Source organism: Electrophorus electricus, chromosome 3, assembly GCF_013358815.1.
Source record: "Electrophorus electricus isolate fEleEle1 chromosome 3, fEleEle1.pri, whole genome shotgun sequence".
NCBI lineage: Eukaryota > Metazoa > Chordata > Actinopteri > Gymnotiformes > Gymnotidae > Electrophorus > Electrophorus electricus.
Window position 1 is genome coordinate 12831740 of NC_049537.1, and position 15761 is coordinate 12847500.

Here is a 15761-nt window from a genome sequence, read left to right on the forward strand (position 1 = left end):
TATTTATTTTTTTTAATCTAGAAAGCACCCTACAACAAAATATTTTAACACAGAGGGAGTAGCAGCAAATTTGGATGGACATTTGCAGAGTGAAATAACACAGGCAGGAAGTGAAAAAGATGGACAGTTTGTTAGTGGCTATGCAGAAACTTTCCACTTGTGCAGTATCTAAAGTTTGTGGTGCAGTGTGCACCAAACAGTCTCTTTGACAGGAGATATATTTTTTATGTGTGCACTCTCTCTTTCTGGGCATTTTTGCCGCCTTTGATGTGGCAATGTAACGTATGGGCTATGGTTTCCATGTCAACATTTTTAGCTAACGAGACCACATATGTAACCGGTCTGGTAGTCCTTAGTCCTTAGAGAGAGAGTCCATTTGAAGCAAAGTTCCTCAGCGCTCTCTCTCTCTCTCTCTCTCTCTCTCTCTCTCTCTCTCTCTCTCTCTCTCTCTCTCTCTCTCTCTCTCTCTCTCTCTCCCTCTCTCTCTCTCTCTCTCTCTCTCTCTCTCTCTCTCTCTCTCTAACAGTAGCCCAGTCTGAGAGACAGAGAGAGAACGAACTGGCTCAGGAAACGTGGGTGGATTTGACAAGAAAGGAGTTTCAGTCTTTGCCTTTTCTAAGAGCTCCTCTCCTTTCTTTTTTCTTAGATTCAGCAAAATGAGAAAGTAGAAATGAGAGAACTTTGCAGTGTGCATGAGAATGTGCAAAGTACTTCATATTAATTTAGCAGAAATTAATATAAGATCAAGCAGCTTTGCTTTACTGGTGAAAGACATCTGTTTGGCGGCCCCATATAAATTGTATTAAGCGCTACTGTCTGCAATGTTGCAGTGCAGGGGCAAGGATAATTTGACGATCTACAACAGTATCTGGAGAACCAAATGTTTTAAACAAAGCATAGAAATTGTCCAAAAATGTTTGAAAGTAATAGCAGTACTGTTATATTGATGGTTAATTTAATAGATTAGATTCCAAGGATAAGGTACATTACAATGCTGTGGCTCCAAGCAAGAGCCACAATCTGTGGAATGCAATTGCCTCTCTGTGCCTTAGCCAGCTTATTTTTCCCCTCAATCCCCGTAGAGAAACACTTCGTGTTGTTCAGCATGAAAATGTGATAGCACTTTAAACACAAAGATGTTGAGCTCCGACTATACACGCGCATCTGCACCACCAGGACTCGGCTTGTGCGAAGTTGGGGTCACAGGCGCTGCTAAAACTGATCGTTTTACCCCAGCAAAAGACGACTTTGCCAAATCAAAGTCCCAAAATGAGAATCGGCTCGCAATTTCATATAGAGCAGCACCTGTATTTGTTTTGCACACAGTAATTGGGGCACAACAGTAGGTGTCTAGATCATGTAGTAGATAATGCTGTAAACACAGCCCTGTGGAGGCAGGAAGTCCATGTTTGAAGGAAAGAAGGGCCTCAGTTCATTAACTTCTGTCTGGTTGGTGGCACTGCTAGCTCTCAGCAGGCTACAGCAGCTTGATAAACCACAAGAGTGGCCGTGATGGAACTGAAATAACAGTCTTGTTCCCTGCTTCAGCCTATCTCTTTTAGCTCATAACAGAACAGTGAGTCAACGTGAGGAAACCACAGCGCTGAGCTTCGTTCTCACACTTTTCTGCATGCTGCTCTCGTGCTGGGACAAAGGTTTAGAGGTCATTTCCAACCAGGGTCCCAGTCAGGTACTTTTGCTCATTGAGGATGAATCGTGAGTCAAGACCTGCTGCTGTGGTGGGAATTGAGAGTCATTCAGTACCCACGAATTTGTCTTGCATGCACTGGAAAGATATTGTCCTGAAAGGCACACAAGTGAACACAGGATGGCATTTTTTGTCCTTTGTGATGATTAAGTCACGATGTGCAGGCATGACACACCGGTTCCTGCTTTTGTGCCAATTTATGCTTGCTCATTTTGAACCGAAATGAGTTCCCATGTAGCGCGGTTGCTTTGCTCCATGCAGCAGGGCAGCAGAAATGCTGTGATGCTTTGGTTTCACACAGATGCCACACTGGCCGAAGCATGATACAGTAACGTGGATTGAAGGGACTGTCGATGAAAATGTGGCCCCGGGCATGATGAAGGGCCCCATGGCACCAGGCTGGGACAAGAACCTGGGATATGAATCCAGGGTCCTTCAAAGCAGTGATTTTCCTGGGTATCGGAACAGAAACTGAACAAGACCTTAAGATAAAGGTTTGCAGTTTCAAAGACCTGCAATGGAATTCCAGGAGGAGGATAGAGTGTATTTAACACAGAGCCTGAGGGATGATAAGGTCCTGAAATATAGGCGGAATAATGCAGCTTCTGTTTGGGTGCCTCTGTGTGTGTGTGTGTGTGTGTGTGTGTGTGTGTGTGTGTGTGTGTGTGTGTGTGTCTTTAATTTAACTAATCGGGTTTGTTCTTAGCCTCCACATGACCCTGCAGCTGTGACGCATAAATGAAAAATTACACAAATGAGGATGTTTTAAAAAAAAAACCAAACATCTTTTTTATTAGATTATCAAATTAATCATAACAACTCAATAAAGGAGCACACAGAGAGGATTTTTTTACCAGCCCTAACTGAATTAAGTTTTTCATTTGTTTTTGACGTGAGACAAAGAAAACCTATAAGTGCTGTCTGTATCTATTCATGAAACATTCATACTCACACACCCAGACATCTCCAAACACATGCCAGTGCACCCGCATCCCGTTGAAAACTCGCATCCAGACAAACCATTTCAGCAAATATTACTGAAGTTTGGTTGCAGCCACAGTTTTCAATACCGACCTTGTTGATTCACAGGCAAAATCCAAACATGCACATACTGCCGTTGACACGGAAACAGAGGGCGAGAGACAGACACACAGAGAGAGCGAGAAAGAGAGAGAGAGGGAGAGAGAGGCTCTACAGTGATTATTTTTGGAAGCACGATAAAACGCGGTATGTCTAATACAACCTTGTTGCTCTCCTGCTCACCCCTCCCTCTACTCCCACCCTCCCTTTTGCTGCTTTTCAAACAAGAAATTCCAATCTCTCTGCTTTACTCTGAATTCTCCTCACAGCCCTGCCTTTCCCTCACTTACAGCAGCCTGCTTTAAAATTCATAACTACATTCGCAAGTATAAAAGCAGCACAGATGGAATATTTCCAGGAAGCTTACTTGAGCAAAAATACAATTGGCTCTGGCATATTTAATAACCCTATGCTGCCTCTTTAGTGCATGCAGTAATAATAACAATAATGTTTTTTTTTTTCTTAAAAAGAGGGGGAGAAAGTCAAACTATGTCTTAGCATGAAATGACTACCTCAAATTCTGGAGAGAGAGAGAGAGAGAGAGAGGAGATTTGACTGAAAGTGTAAAACTGATGCAGTTGGAAGTTGCAATGATGCATAATTTGATGTTTTTTGATTCATGAAAAAAATATAGTGAAACAGCATAATTAAAAATAACAACAGTATGTAAGTGGTTTGTTTCTGGATTCAGGTAATTGGAATTTTTTTGGATTCAAGAAAATGGATTTTTAAACAATGTATGACATGTAACCTATGTTTTTACTGAAGGCATAAGTTATGCATTACAATGCCTACGTGAAATTTCCACTTTTAGTATAGTTTATGATTTTTTCTTTCCTGGTTTAATTACATATGCACTTTATTCACATTTTATTTGTGAGTTGCTAATGAAAAAATAGCTCAGCTAGGACAGAGAGGTAAGACACAATGGTATCTTCTTTTTCAATATGGATCTCACTGCTACACTTTGAGAATTAATCTCATTCTCTCTCTCTCTCTCTCTCTCTCTCTCTCTCTCTCTCTCACACTCACTCGCTAACTCTCTCTGTTGCTCTCCTTCCTTCATTCCCTCCCCCCAACTCCTATTGTGTGTGTGTGTGTGTGTGTGTGTGTGTGTGTGTGTGAGAGAGAGAGAGAGAGAGAGAGGAAGATTGTGCGTGTGCGTGTGTGCATGCATGTGTTTTGTACATGAGCGAGCATTGTGGGACGTCCTGAACTGAATTAGGTCATCTCTTCAATCAGAGCTCTCTTGCGCTCTCTCTCTCTCTCTCTCTCTCTCTCTCTCTCTCTCTCTCTCTCTCTCTCTCTCTCTCTCTCTCTCTGTCCCCCTCTCTGACTCCCTCCCTCCCCCTCTCTCTCTCTGATAGAGACACAGAGACCCCTACTGTTCCACAGAGGCACTTTTTTTTTGCACACTTGTCTCTCACAGCATTTTCCACTCAGGACATCATCCCCAAAGTTCCATTGCCTATTGTTTCAAAAGGCAATTATTTTCCTCATGTTGTTAAAAGTATTTTCTTATATCTGTGGGCTTCTTAGTAGTCTAATGGGAATAAAGAAGCAATTGCTAAGCCATCTGGATTTTATGATAATGGCTACAGCTGGTGTTAGCTTGCCCCCTGGCAGCATATAGCATGTACTACAATAAATCCGATATTGTTGTTTTTCATATGAGCCAACAAAGCCTGTAAGTCTTTACCAAATAGATTTTTTTAATTTGCACTAGACTGTATTTAATTACCCATGATCAAGGTGCAAGGTATCTGAATATGCATTTGTGGGTGGATGTACTGAAGTGTGCGCTAAAGTACAGCTTACTGTGGCTTTCCCCGAGAGTGAAGTTTCAGCATGGCACACTGAGGGGGAGCCCCGGGGCGAATGAGAGCATTGGAGATTCAAGGGTCCTGCACTGTCCTCAGTAGTGCGCACACACACACACACACACACACACACACACACACACACACACACACACACACACACACACACACACACACACACAAGTAAGCGCTTCATACACGTGTCCCTTAGCAGCTGATGTATCAAAGCTCACTGCTGTGCTTGAGAGAACTGTTTGTGGCAGCACTGCCAGGGTTACCTTGGATCCTGTCACGTCTCACGCCTTCACAATGATTAGCATCAAATCTTTGTATCTTTCATTTCAATTTTGGTTTCTCAGGCCCTAGACAGATCTGCTCAAGCAACAAATATGACCTCAGAACACCTCAGTGGCGATCCTCTCTGAGATGGCTGTCCGTGGTTTGCGAGGCTCGCAGCATTCTTGCGAGGGGAAGATGAATCTGCTCAACCTAAATGGATTTGCACACACACAGTAATCCATCCAGGGCTGAAGAGTATAGCCTTTCATTCTATACCAGTCATTAGCATGAAGAATAGAGACAATGCCCTTAATTATGGGAGAGAAAAGAGAATTGTGGGAGGAAAAAGGAAAGATGCAGGCTTTCATTAATGCACAGCCTCCCTCAGCCTCTGCGTATTCTCTCTCTTCTCTCGCTCTTAAGTGGCCTTCTAGTTTTTATCTAATCAAAATATATTCACTCCATCTCTTCATTGCTCTGTCTGTCTCTTTCCCGCTCTCTCTCTCTCTCTCTCTCTCTCTCTCTCTCTGATCTAAAAGACTGATTGGCAATTTTTCCAGCTAACTGATATAGAACACTGAAGCCTGCTGCCAATCTTATGGCCCTGCTGTTGCCATGCCAACAGTTACAGGGTATAAAAAGGGGGTGAAGGAAAAGGGTTTGGTTTCATGATTTGGTCCTGATTTGGTAGTCTGATGCCACACGTTATTATTATCTATTATTTCCCGTGCTTTTGTCAGACAGGGCGCAAGACCGTTGCTTCTAATAACGGTCTGTTTACACCATTTGACCGTTATCATCATTGCTATTTTTAAAACGGTTTATGTTCGTGTCTTTCTTCTCTTCTTGATGCCCCCTTTTTGCAGACACTGTGGAGATTTAGTGAGTTTATCCTCTTGCAAAGTTCAAATCCAAGTTGCCCATTTCCTAATCAGGCGAGCCAGACCCCGGGTCCTGCAGTGAGGCCCAGAAGGATGACTGATGTGACAATAATGCGATCTCCAGTGCCGTACACAGAACTGCCCTGAACGGATCTAATACACAGTGTTATGCGGGCTCCTGGGCTTTGTCCAAGCCTATATTACACAATTGGCAGTGATTATAGAAAAGCCCTGTTATTTTAGGACTTGGTTTATATTATGCGTAATTAACCAGCACAGACCACGTTTTGTTTAATACAGAAAAATCTACAGAACCCATCTGGTGACATGTATACAGTATTCACTGAAAACATGATGTAAGTCAACAATTAAAGTTTATTACATTTTTATATACAAACAATCTTGCAAGGCACACTTTTGTTTAAATAATAATATACAATAAAATTTCCTTTAAGAGCAAACATGTTTTACTTTGAAGTATATATTAATTTCTAGATTTCAAAAAGGCCATGTGTTATTTGCTACTTAAGGTAACCCATTAACCAGATGACTGTGTTACAGTTACATGTTTTTGTGTGTGAATCTTAAAAATTCAACCACAAAATAAAACAACACAGCAAATCAATTTTCCCATTAAAGGAAAAGTTCCCTTTGCCAACTGTTCTTGATTGGAGACTAAATTTGTTATAGGGCAAAGTTTGCCCCTGATTCTCAACATACTAACCTTTATGGGAGTTGACATTCGAGCATTGCATTGGCCCAGTATGCTGTTGTTTTGTAAATACCACACAACACATTCCTATTGTTCTCATTCTCCAACTCAGCTTCCCTAAGGACACGTCCACGTATTTGAAAAATGCAGGACCCATTCCTATCAGAAGTTGACAGTTCATAGGCATGGTTCATTACAGCTGAATGAACTGCGGTCTTAAAAAAATCCCACTATTTTGACACTAGAAATGTAAATAAACAAATGCTGGGGGTGGGGGACTCCAGAAAATATTCCCTGGTATAAGTGAGATTTTCTACATGATGTTATATATTGCAACTAAAGATCAGCTTTATGTGCTCAGTAAAGCCCAGCTGGTTAATAGGTGAGCTAGGTGTTTTTCCATTACTATCATTCTATGTCTTAAATAGCTATTGACATTTTCAGTAAAATTAGATCCATTTTATGTAATTCCTAAATGTAAATATTAGATGTGACTTCTAAATGTACTATTACTTCCTGGATGGATGACATGCTTAGAGAGGGGTGCCTTGCATGAGTTCAGCTGTCACATTTGAAAAGATGAGCTCCTGAAGGGTTACATTTAGAAACCAGATTGTAATACTCAAATCTGATGGTTTTTTTGGATTATTTTCTTAAACTGATTTGATTTTGTGTTTTCATGAGCTGCCAGTAGATGTTCATTTGCTTAAATGTCCAATTAATGCATGTGGTTCGCAGAATAGAAAAAAGATTGGATACAGTATTAGACATGTCAGAATCAGATTTGATGGCCTGCCTAAGTGAAGCCTTCGTGAAGGCTAGAGCTCTTCTTTTTTTTTGCCATCAGGACAGAAAATGACATCGGATTGACATCGGAGGGAGCCTCGCGCTGTTTGGTGCCAAACATCAGTACAGTAAATCTTAACTTATGTCTGAGTCTTACTCATGACAAGGCAAGCAAGTTGTACTGTGCAGTAATATGGAACTAGAAACTCTCAAAGTCAGCCCCATATTATTCCCTATATAGCAGCAGATCATTCAGAGAGAGGCACATTAAAGGTACGTCTTACTCTGAAATGCTAATAGAACTTAACACTGAGCTGAAGCTTGTGGGGCCCAGGTGGGCATTATGCAAATTGGATCACTGCAATTGGTTTCCACTGGCAAATTGGATCATTCTGATTGGTTTCCTCTGGTTTCCATTCAATTTTAGCCCTGCGTCCAGTTTTGGTTGAAGTGTTCCTAGGACTATTAGCCTGTTTTTTTTCTGCCAATATCTCTCATCCAGTTCTCATAATGGTTCAATTTTCAATCTTTTAGTCTTCAGTATTGTTTACAGACTGATAAGGCATATGTATGTTCTCTGAAAAAAAAAACAAAAAAAACAGTTCTACATATAAAATGTGATCAAAAAAGTATTCATTGCATCCTTTAGATTGTTTGTTTGGCTGACAGTGCCAGGATTCCACCCTGTGACCCCGCCCATTCTGTCTTGACCACCTCCCATTCCCATGGATTCCTTCTCTGTGGCATCAGGCTGAGGCGTGGTGCAGCCGTGCGGGCTGGACTTGGGTCATCACAGGTCATGCCAGCAGGCCCAGCCGCTTCACCTTGGCTGAGAGGAAGGAGTGGATGATGAAGACGATGGTCTTTGGACAGGCATGGAGGTCCAGTTGCTGGGAAACAAACCGAGAAGAAAACAGAGGAGGGGGGGGGGGTAGCGAATGAATGACCACACTGAATCAAGAGCGCTGCATTAAAGGAGGCCGGGGCAGCGGCAAGCAGGGAAACATCAGGACGGGGGCAAACAAAGGGGGCGGAGTCAGGATGACATAAGTACGCAAGGGAAGGGGGTGGGGGGTCATGAAGGAAAAAGGATGGCGTGGAAAAGTTACAAAGATGGAGGGAATTAAAGGAGAATAGCTACGAGCTTACTGGGAGCCCAGAGCTGGGATCAAAGGTGAGAGTAAGAAAGAAAGAATATGATGCAAGTGGGAATAGAATGGGATAGGGGAGCAAATGCAAGCAGGAAAATTGAAATGAAAGGGATGTAGAGTTGCGTTCAGAAGACTCTGAAGGAGGGGCAAGCACAGGGCGGGAGGAAAACGCTCTCTCTCACGATCTCGGCCTCCGGGCCTCCGAAGTCGAGGAAGATCATGCGCACGCCGTCGTCAGAGGACATGCGCAGGCGCTCGAATGGCTGCTGTAGGAGGATGTGTCTCCGGAGCCCCGCCTCCTCGGTGAAAAGCGAGAAGCCGTTGTCTATGTGCACACTCAGCATGCACGACTGTCCGTTCCAAGTGCACGCTGCAGGAGAGAGAGAGAGCTTTAGCTTTTGCAGGAACTAATGCCATGTGAGGCATTTTCACAAACCTTTTAAAATCTGATTTTACTTTAAGACAAAAGATTATAAAAAGCTCATTTTCTTTTTCTGGCATTTCATATATCATTCATGAGTTACAATAATTAAATAATAATTATATTATTACTGCTGACACCTTTCTGCATGGCCAACTCTGGTTTTCATTCAGTCAGCCACATCTCTTTATCCCTTCTCATGGCCCTTGACCAGACAGGCTAACGGAATACCCAGAATGCAGTTCATCTTCCATTCTGCTCATACACTGTGCTTTGTGCCCTCTGTGAGCTGATGAGCTGTGCCGTACTGCAGCCAATATCAATTATCCTGGGTGGGGCACTGTTGCACACCTCACAGGATGGAGCACCCTCCTGCCTGTTGTGTATTAATCTTAGCATTCATGTGTTCTATTCAACTTTGTCCAAATTGTTAATTGTTATTTCTACATTAGGTACATGAGCTGAATGATAAAATATCTTAGTTATATTTAAAACATTTTTATATCACTATACTAAAATGTATCCAGGGCAGTCTACTACTCATATTTTTAATACATAAAAACTTAGTGACCTACACGAAACAAGAACTTGAAGACATTATATGAGAGTTGGCAGGTGCAATACACAATAAAATCAGCAGATGGCGACACAGTCCTTTATTGACTCGGTCTTTGCACACTGTTGCGGCACTCCACACTAGCAGTGGCAGCTTAGATTTTTCATAATGACTCAACAAATCCTGCGTATCTTACATAAATACGTATATATACTGCTCTGTTACCGTTGATACTGTGAGTATTTGGTGAGCGTTACTGGAGAGGCGGCACCGGCCTACGATGTGTGCTCGGTAATGCATCAAAAGATACCACCTGTCGTTTCCCTTCTTGTGCTAAAATCGGGAGGTTTGGATAAAGGCCAAAATCACCATGGAGGTGTGTGGAGTAGGGAGAGCGTACCTGTGGTGACTTCCTGGATGAGCTCAGCAGCATTGTGACAGCCCTCGACCAGCAGGTGGCTCCAGGTGGACAGGTCTTTGGCTGTATCCACGCGGAACAGGTGCGTCTCCACGCCTTGCTTCGTGCCCAAGCGCAGGCCGAACGTCAGCTCCGAGTCCTGCACTGACGAACCCTTCCCAGGCCCTGAGTGAACGAGTCTTAAGAGAGAAGTGTGTGAGCCTGACTTAATAATATTAAGAATAAAAATTCATTAGGGGCGTTTAAATGCATTTTATGCATGGGCATGACAGCAAGCGTACAGAGAAGTTTGTCTGCATTATTAAGTGCATGGTGGGTGTGTGGGTGTGTGTGTGTGTGTGTGTGTGTACCTGGTGGTAATAAGTGGATAGCTCTTGTCAGGGTTTTTAAGGCTTTCTTTGGTTTCAGGTAGAGAGCTGTACAATAACAGATCTCGGTCAGTCAGCACTGCAATGATCGGCCTCTCTGACCCCTGCAGAGAGAGCATATACACACACACACACACACACACACACGCAAACTTCTTAACTCTGCTGCATCATTCACTTTGTGTCCATCCAATTTCTACTAATTAATAAAAGATCATCTGTAAAAGCCTCGGTGTAATGGTAACAGCCCCATAAGCAGAACTCAACACACACACACGTGCGCAGAGCAAGGTACACACCTGCTCTATGATCCAGCCAACGTGTCGGATGTCCATACCGGGCTGCAGGGCCCGGAGACCGTCCTTCACCATGGACAGCAACGCAGCACTGCCTGCTTGGATCGCATTGTACCACGCCTGTGCCATGGCTGGGTCCTTCGCTCGCAGAAACACAGACTTCTTCCTGTCTGATGACACGACCTCAAAATACCTGCAGACACAAAGACAGAGATATGGAAATGTTTCTGTGTGTGTGTGTGTGTGTGTGAGTGCATGTGTATGTGTGAGTGCATGCATGTATGTGTGTGTGTGTGTGTGTATGTGAGAGTGTGTGCATGTGTGTATGTGTGTGTGTATGTGTGTGAGTGCATGTGTATGTGTGAGTGCATGCATGTATATGTGTGTGTGTGTATGTGAGAGTGTGTGCATGTGTATATGTGTGTGTGTGTGTGTGTGTGTTTGTGTGTTTGTGCGTGTGTATATGTGTGTGTTTGTGCGTGTGTATATGTATGTGTGTGTGTGCGTATATGTGTGTGTGTATATATGTGTGTGTGTGTGTGTGTGTGTGTGTGTGTGTGTGTGTGTGTGTGTGAGTTTTCCACCTGTCCTCTGTGTCTGGCGGACACTGCTTGCGGGTGACATGGCACATTTTGAGTGGGATGGTTCTGGGCTCCTTGAGAGTTTTGTCTGACTGCTTCTGTGGTGTAGGGGGCGGAGAGTCCAAGACAGGAGCAACACCTGGATAGGCGCTCTTAAAAAACACAGACATCTCCTTCGTGTACTTCACTGAAGAACAAGCAAGACAGAGAGAGAGAGAGAGAGAGAGAGAGAGAGAGAGAATACAGCTTTTATACACCAGGTGACAAAAATAGGATTTGTCCTGCATCAGCAGAAAATGTCATATCAAAATAAATCAGTCTGGAGGTACTGTCTGAGACCAGGTGTGACTGGTAAAAATAAAATATGCATTGTACAAAGAGACAAAACACATACATCAGTTGGTTGTGAGTATTGAGTGCTATCAGCATCCGTACAACACTGGTATATGATATATTGTAGTATAACACTGGTATATGATAATTTTTGTACTGAAATTTCTGTATTTCTGTTTGCAGATAAAATGTATTTACATAACCTGGATGCATGTACCCAGCCACGTAAATGGTGTGAACCACACACACACACACACACACACACACACACACTCAGCTCAACTGGTGGAGCCCAGTTCATCCTGCTGTTACCCAGCCACTGTAGCTCCCTTTTAACATATCTAAATACAAACTGCTATGATTCTCTCAGGACCATATCTCTCTCTCTCTCTCTCTCTCTCTCTCTCTCTCTCTCTCTCTCTCTCTCTCTCTCAATTCAGTTAAATTCAATTCAGTGGTGCTTTATTGGCATAACAAATATTCACAGTAAAGCTCTGATGTAGAAATTAACATGTTAACCAAAAGATATAATAGACAACAACAATACTACAACTGCTATAAATAATAGTAATAACAACAATAATGTAACTACAACAGCACTACTCCTGTTACCATCTCCCCCTCTCTCTCTCTCTCTCTCTCTCTCTCTCTCTCTCTCTCTCTCTCTCCCACTCGTTAAGATGGTTTTATTTGCATGACTATACAAACATTCTTAAAGCATTGCAAGTTTTTACATTTTTAACTTTACCAAAAATAATAATTACTACAACAAAAGCATCAACAACACAACCAATAAGAGGAAGAAATAATAATAATAATAATAATAATAATAATAAACAGCAGTGACAGTATTTCTCACACACACACACACACACACAGTACGTATAAATAGCAGACGCCACTAAACTAAGGGTCACATATTGGGTTTCAATGCAGAGGTGGAAGAGTGAGGTGTGTGGACTGAGTGAGGGAGGGAGAGTGAGGTGTGTGGACTGAGTGAGGGAGGGAGAGTGAGGTGTGTGGACTGAGTGAGGGAGGGAGAGTGAGGTGTGTGGACTGAGTGAGGGAGGGAGAGTGAGGTGTGTGGACTGAGAGGGAGGGAGAGTGAGGTGTGTGGACTGAGTGAGGGAGAGAGAGTGAGGTGTGTGGACTGAGTGAAGGAGGGAGAGTGAGGTGTGTGGACTAAGTGAAGGAGGGAGAGTGAGGTGTGTGGACTGAGTGAGGGAGAGAGAGTGAGGTGTGTGGACTGAGTGAGGGAGGGAGAGTGAGGTGTGTGGACTGAGTGAGGGAGGGAGAGTGAGGTGTGTGGACTGAGTGAGGGAGGGAGAGAGGTGTGTGGACTGAGTGAAGGAGGGAGAGTGAGGTGTGTGGACTGAGTGAGGAGAGAGTGAGGTGTGTGGACTGAGTGATGGAGGGAGAGTGAGGTGTGTGGACTGAGTGAGGGAGGGAGAGTGAGGTGTGTGGACTGAGTGAAGGAGGGAGAGTGAGGTGTGTGGACTGAGTGAGGAGAGAGTGAGGTGTGTGGACTGAGTGATGGAGGGAGAGTGAGGTGTGTGGACTGAGTGAGGGAGGGAGAGTGAGGTGTGTGGACTGAGTGAGGGAGAGAGAGTGAGGTGTGTGGACTGAGAGGGAGGGAGAGTGAGGTGTGTGGACTGAGTGAGGGAGGGAGTGAGGTGTAGACTGAGTGAAGGAGGGAGAGTGAGGTGTGTGGACTGAGTGAAGGAGGGAGAGTGAGGTATGTGGACTGAGTGAGGGAGGGAGCGTGAGGTGTGTGGACTGAGTGAGGGAGAGAGAGTGAGGTGTGTGGACTGAGTGAGGGAGGGAGAGTGAGGTGTGTGGACTGAGTGAGGGAGAGAGAGTGAGGTGTGTGGACTGAGTGAGGGAGGGAGAGTGAGGTGTGTGGACTGAGTGAGGGAGGGAGAGTGAGGTGTGTGGACTGAGTGAGGGAGAGAGAGTGAGGTGTGTGGACTGAGTGAGGGAGGGAGAGTGAGGTGTGTGGACTGAGTAAGGGAGGGAGAGTGAGGTGTGTGGACTGAGTGAGGGAGGGAGATTGAGGTGTGTGGACTGAGTGAGGGAGGGAGATTGAGGTGTGTGGACTGAGTGAAGGAGGGAGAGTGAGGTGTGTGGACTCATCCTCACCAAGGCCACCTCAACCAATCAATCCATCCATCCATCCATCTACCAACCTTTTTTGCCTCTCTATCACTCATCTCCATCTCTCTTATGCTGTGTATAAATTATTTACCATTTTACCTGTTTGTAACACACACACACACACAGACTCAGCAAATGTGTCTGTGTGGTCTAGCACACCCTCACGGTTTCTAACATACATGACTGCCATGACTGTCAGTGTATACTCTCACCTTGTCTATATTCAGACACCCACACGTGCACACACACACACACACACACACACACACACACACACACACACAGCCCTTCTCACCCACCTGACACACATGTTTTGGCACACCAACAATTTCACACGGAGCCTGCACTACTGTGGCTTGTTTGCACACAGGCACAGACAACAATGTGATGTCTCTCTCTCTCTCTCTCTCTCTCTCTCTCTCACACACACACACACACACACACACACACCTCCATCCCCTCACAGGTTTCACTGTATATACTGCAATGAAATGTCATTATATTTCTAGATGGTGGTAACTCTGCTCTTCAAAAGCATGCATCTCCTATTAAATATTCATCTTATCCTACAAAAGAGTTCTGACGGTCATGATCATGTATACGAATGAAAGGACTTCTGGGTGTACTTTTAGAAATGCAGATTTGTACAAAAAATACTTGATAATAAATAGCCTTTTTTGAAATTTGAAAGACCAGGGAATAAGAATGTCACCCTGTCAGCCACACTGTCAGCAAATGTTGACAGAGTCCCAGCAACAATAAAAGAGAGGAAGAGTAGGAAAGCTCAGGAAAGAGCTATAACGTTGGCGTAAAGTTAGAGAAACGGGAGGTCTATCAGAAACAAACTGTGGCTAACGCATACCAGATATAGGCAAGAACACCCCAGCAATAAAGACATAGAGAGGGGCCCATTTGTGCTATAAATATTCATCTGTGTCAAAGTGAATCTTCATGAATCTTATGAAAGCAAAATTCCTAACCTTTGGAGCACAAAGAGAGTGAACAGCCGTTACTTTGAAGGATGGGAATTTGTGTTTGGGAACAGTTAGTTTCAAATTCTTCTTCCTGGTCAATCCATCTGGCTACTGCTGGGCCATGAGGCCTTGGCCGGTCGGCATGGCAGCAGGTTGCTTTTCTTGCCGCCTCATTGGTCAAACACAATCCCTCGTTGCCGAGTCAAAAACAGAAATGTCCTATAGCAGAATCCCTCTGCTCTCTGGTTGCCGTGGGAGTAGCTGGAATGCGTCTGATTGGCTGCTCCGTAACTCCTGAAACATGCTGTGCTCCGTGAAAGCTACATTAGCCCAAGAATGTTCCTCATAACACCCCCACAAAAATGTGCCCGTAAGAAAACACACAGCGTGCGCACACGCACACTCACACATACACATACATGCCAATCAACAGCAACAACAGTGCCAACAAGGGTACAATTAAATACTCTGTTTTTACTTGTTTACACAGATAATGTTCTGTGTTGTGGAGCAGTTTCACCAACCATATAAAAGTTAATATGTGTGTGTCTGTGTGTGTGTGTCTGTGTGCTTGTGTGTGTGTGTGTGTGTGTGTGTGTGTGTGTGTGTGCTTGTTCATGTGTCTGTATTTGCTATCTTCTATGTCTAATCTGACACTGTGGATGAAAGCACATGTGACACAGTTTTCAGCAATTCTCAGAGTGTACATATACACTGCCGTCCTCAGGGTGCGTGTGTAAATCAGCAACCAGCAGAACGTAACTCCTTCATGATTGCCTTATGTGCAGAGCCCCCTGTGACCTCATCACAAGGCTGGCCCACTTCCAGACAGAACCCTGCTTTTGGAGAGAAATCCACTCTTTCCAAAAAAAACCCAAAAAAGTTCTTGATCACTGATAGCACACAAAATGCAATAAAGGCTAAGGATGTTAATTTTGTTAAGCATGGGATTTCAACTGAACACGAAATTGTGTCCTGATCAGTTCTTCTTTGAGTAAAACAGGAAAGTTAGTATGCAGATGTAGAGCAAAGATGTCTTTCCACTCATGAGTAGCCCTATACAGAATAGATCTGAAACCTTACAAGGAATTGGGGGAACCGGGAAACACAGAATCCACACAAAAGGCCAGATGCACAAACACTACTGGTCATTTTGTATTTTAAAAGAATCATTAATATAAAGTAAAACAAAAATAAAACTTTTAAATAAATATCTTGCCATGTTAGCCATCCTCCAACTCTA

At 43.7% G+C, this 15761-nt stretch overlaps 1 protein-coding gene across 1 annotated transcript in view; it reads right to left on the reverse strand.

The window, feature by feature from the left end:
* Positions 1–6440: 6440 nt before the first annotated feature.
* Positions 6441–15761, reverse strand: part of snta1 (syntrophin, alpha 1) — a 19228-nt gene continuing 9907 nt past the window's right edge. Inside the window, exons 3-8 of the mRNA XM_027000661.2 lie at positions 11061–11244; positions 10480–10669; positions 10163–10284; positions 9795–9991; positions 8600–8787; positions 6441–8156 (exon numbers count right to left, since the gene is read on the reverse strand). Of these exons, the coding sequence (XP_026856462.1) occupies positions 8064–8156; positions 8600–8787; positions 9795–9991; positions 10163–10284; positions 10480–10669; positions 11061–11244 (974 nt within the window). The 3' untranslated portion in view covers positions 6441–8063. The remainder of the gene's footprint in view (positions 8157–8599; positions 8788–9794; positions 9992–10162; positions 10285–10479; positions 10670–11060; positions 11245–15761) is intronic.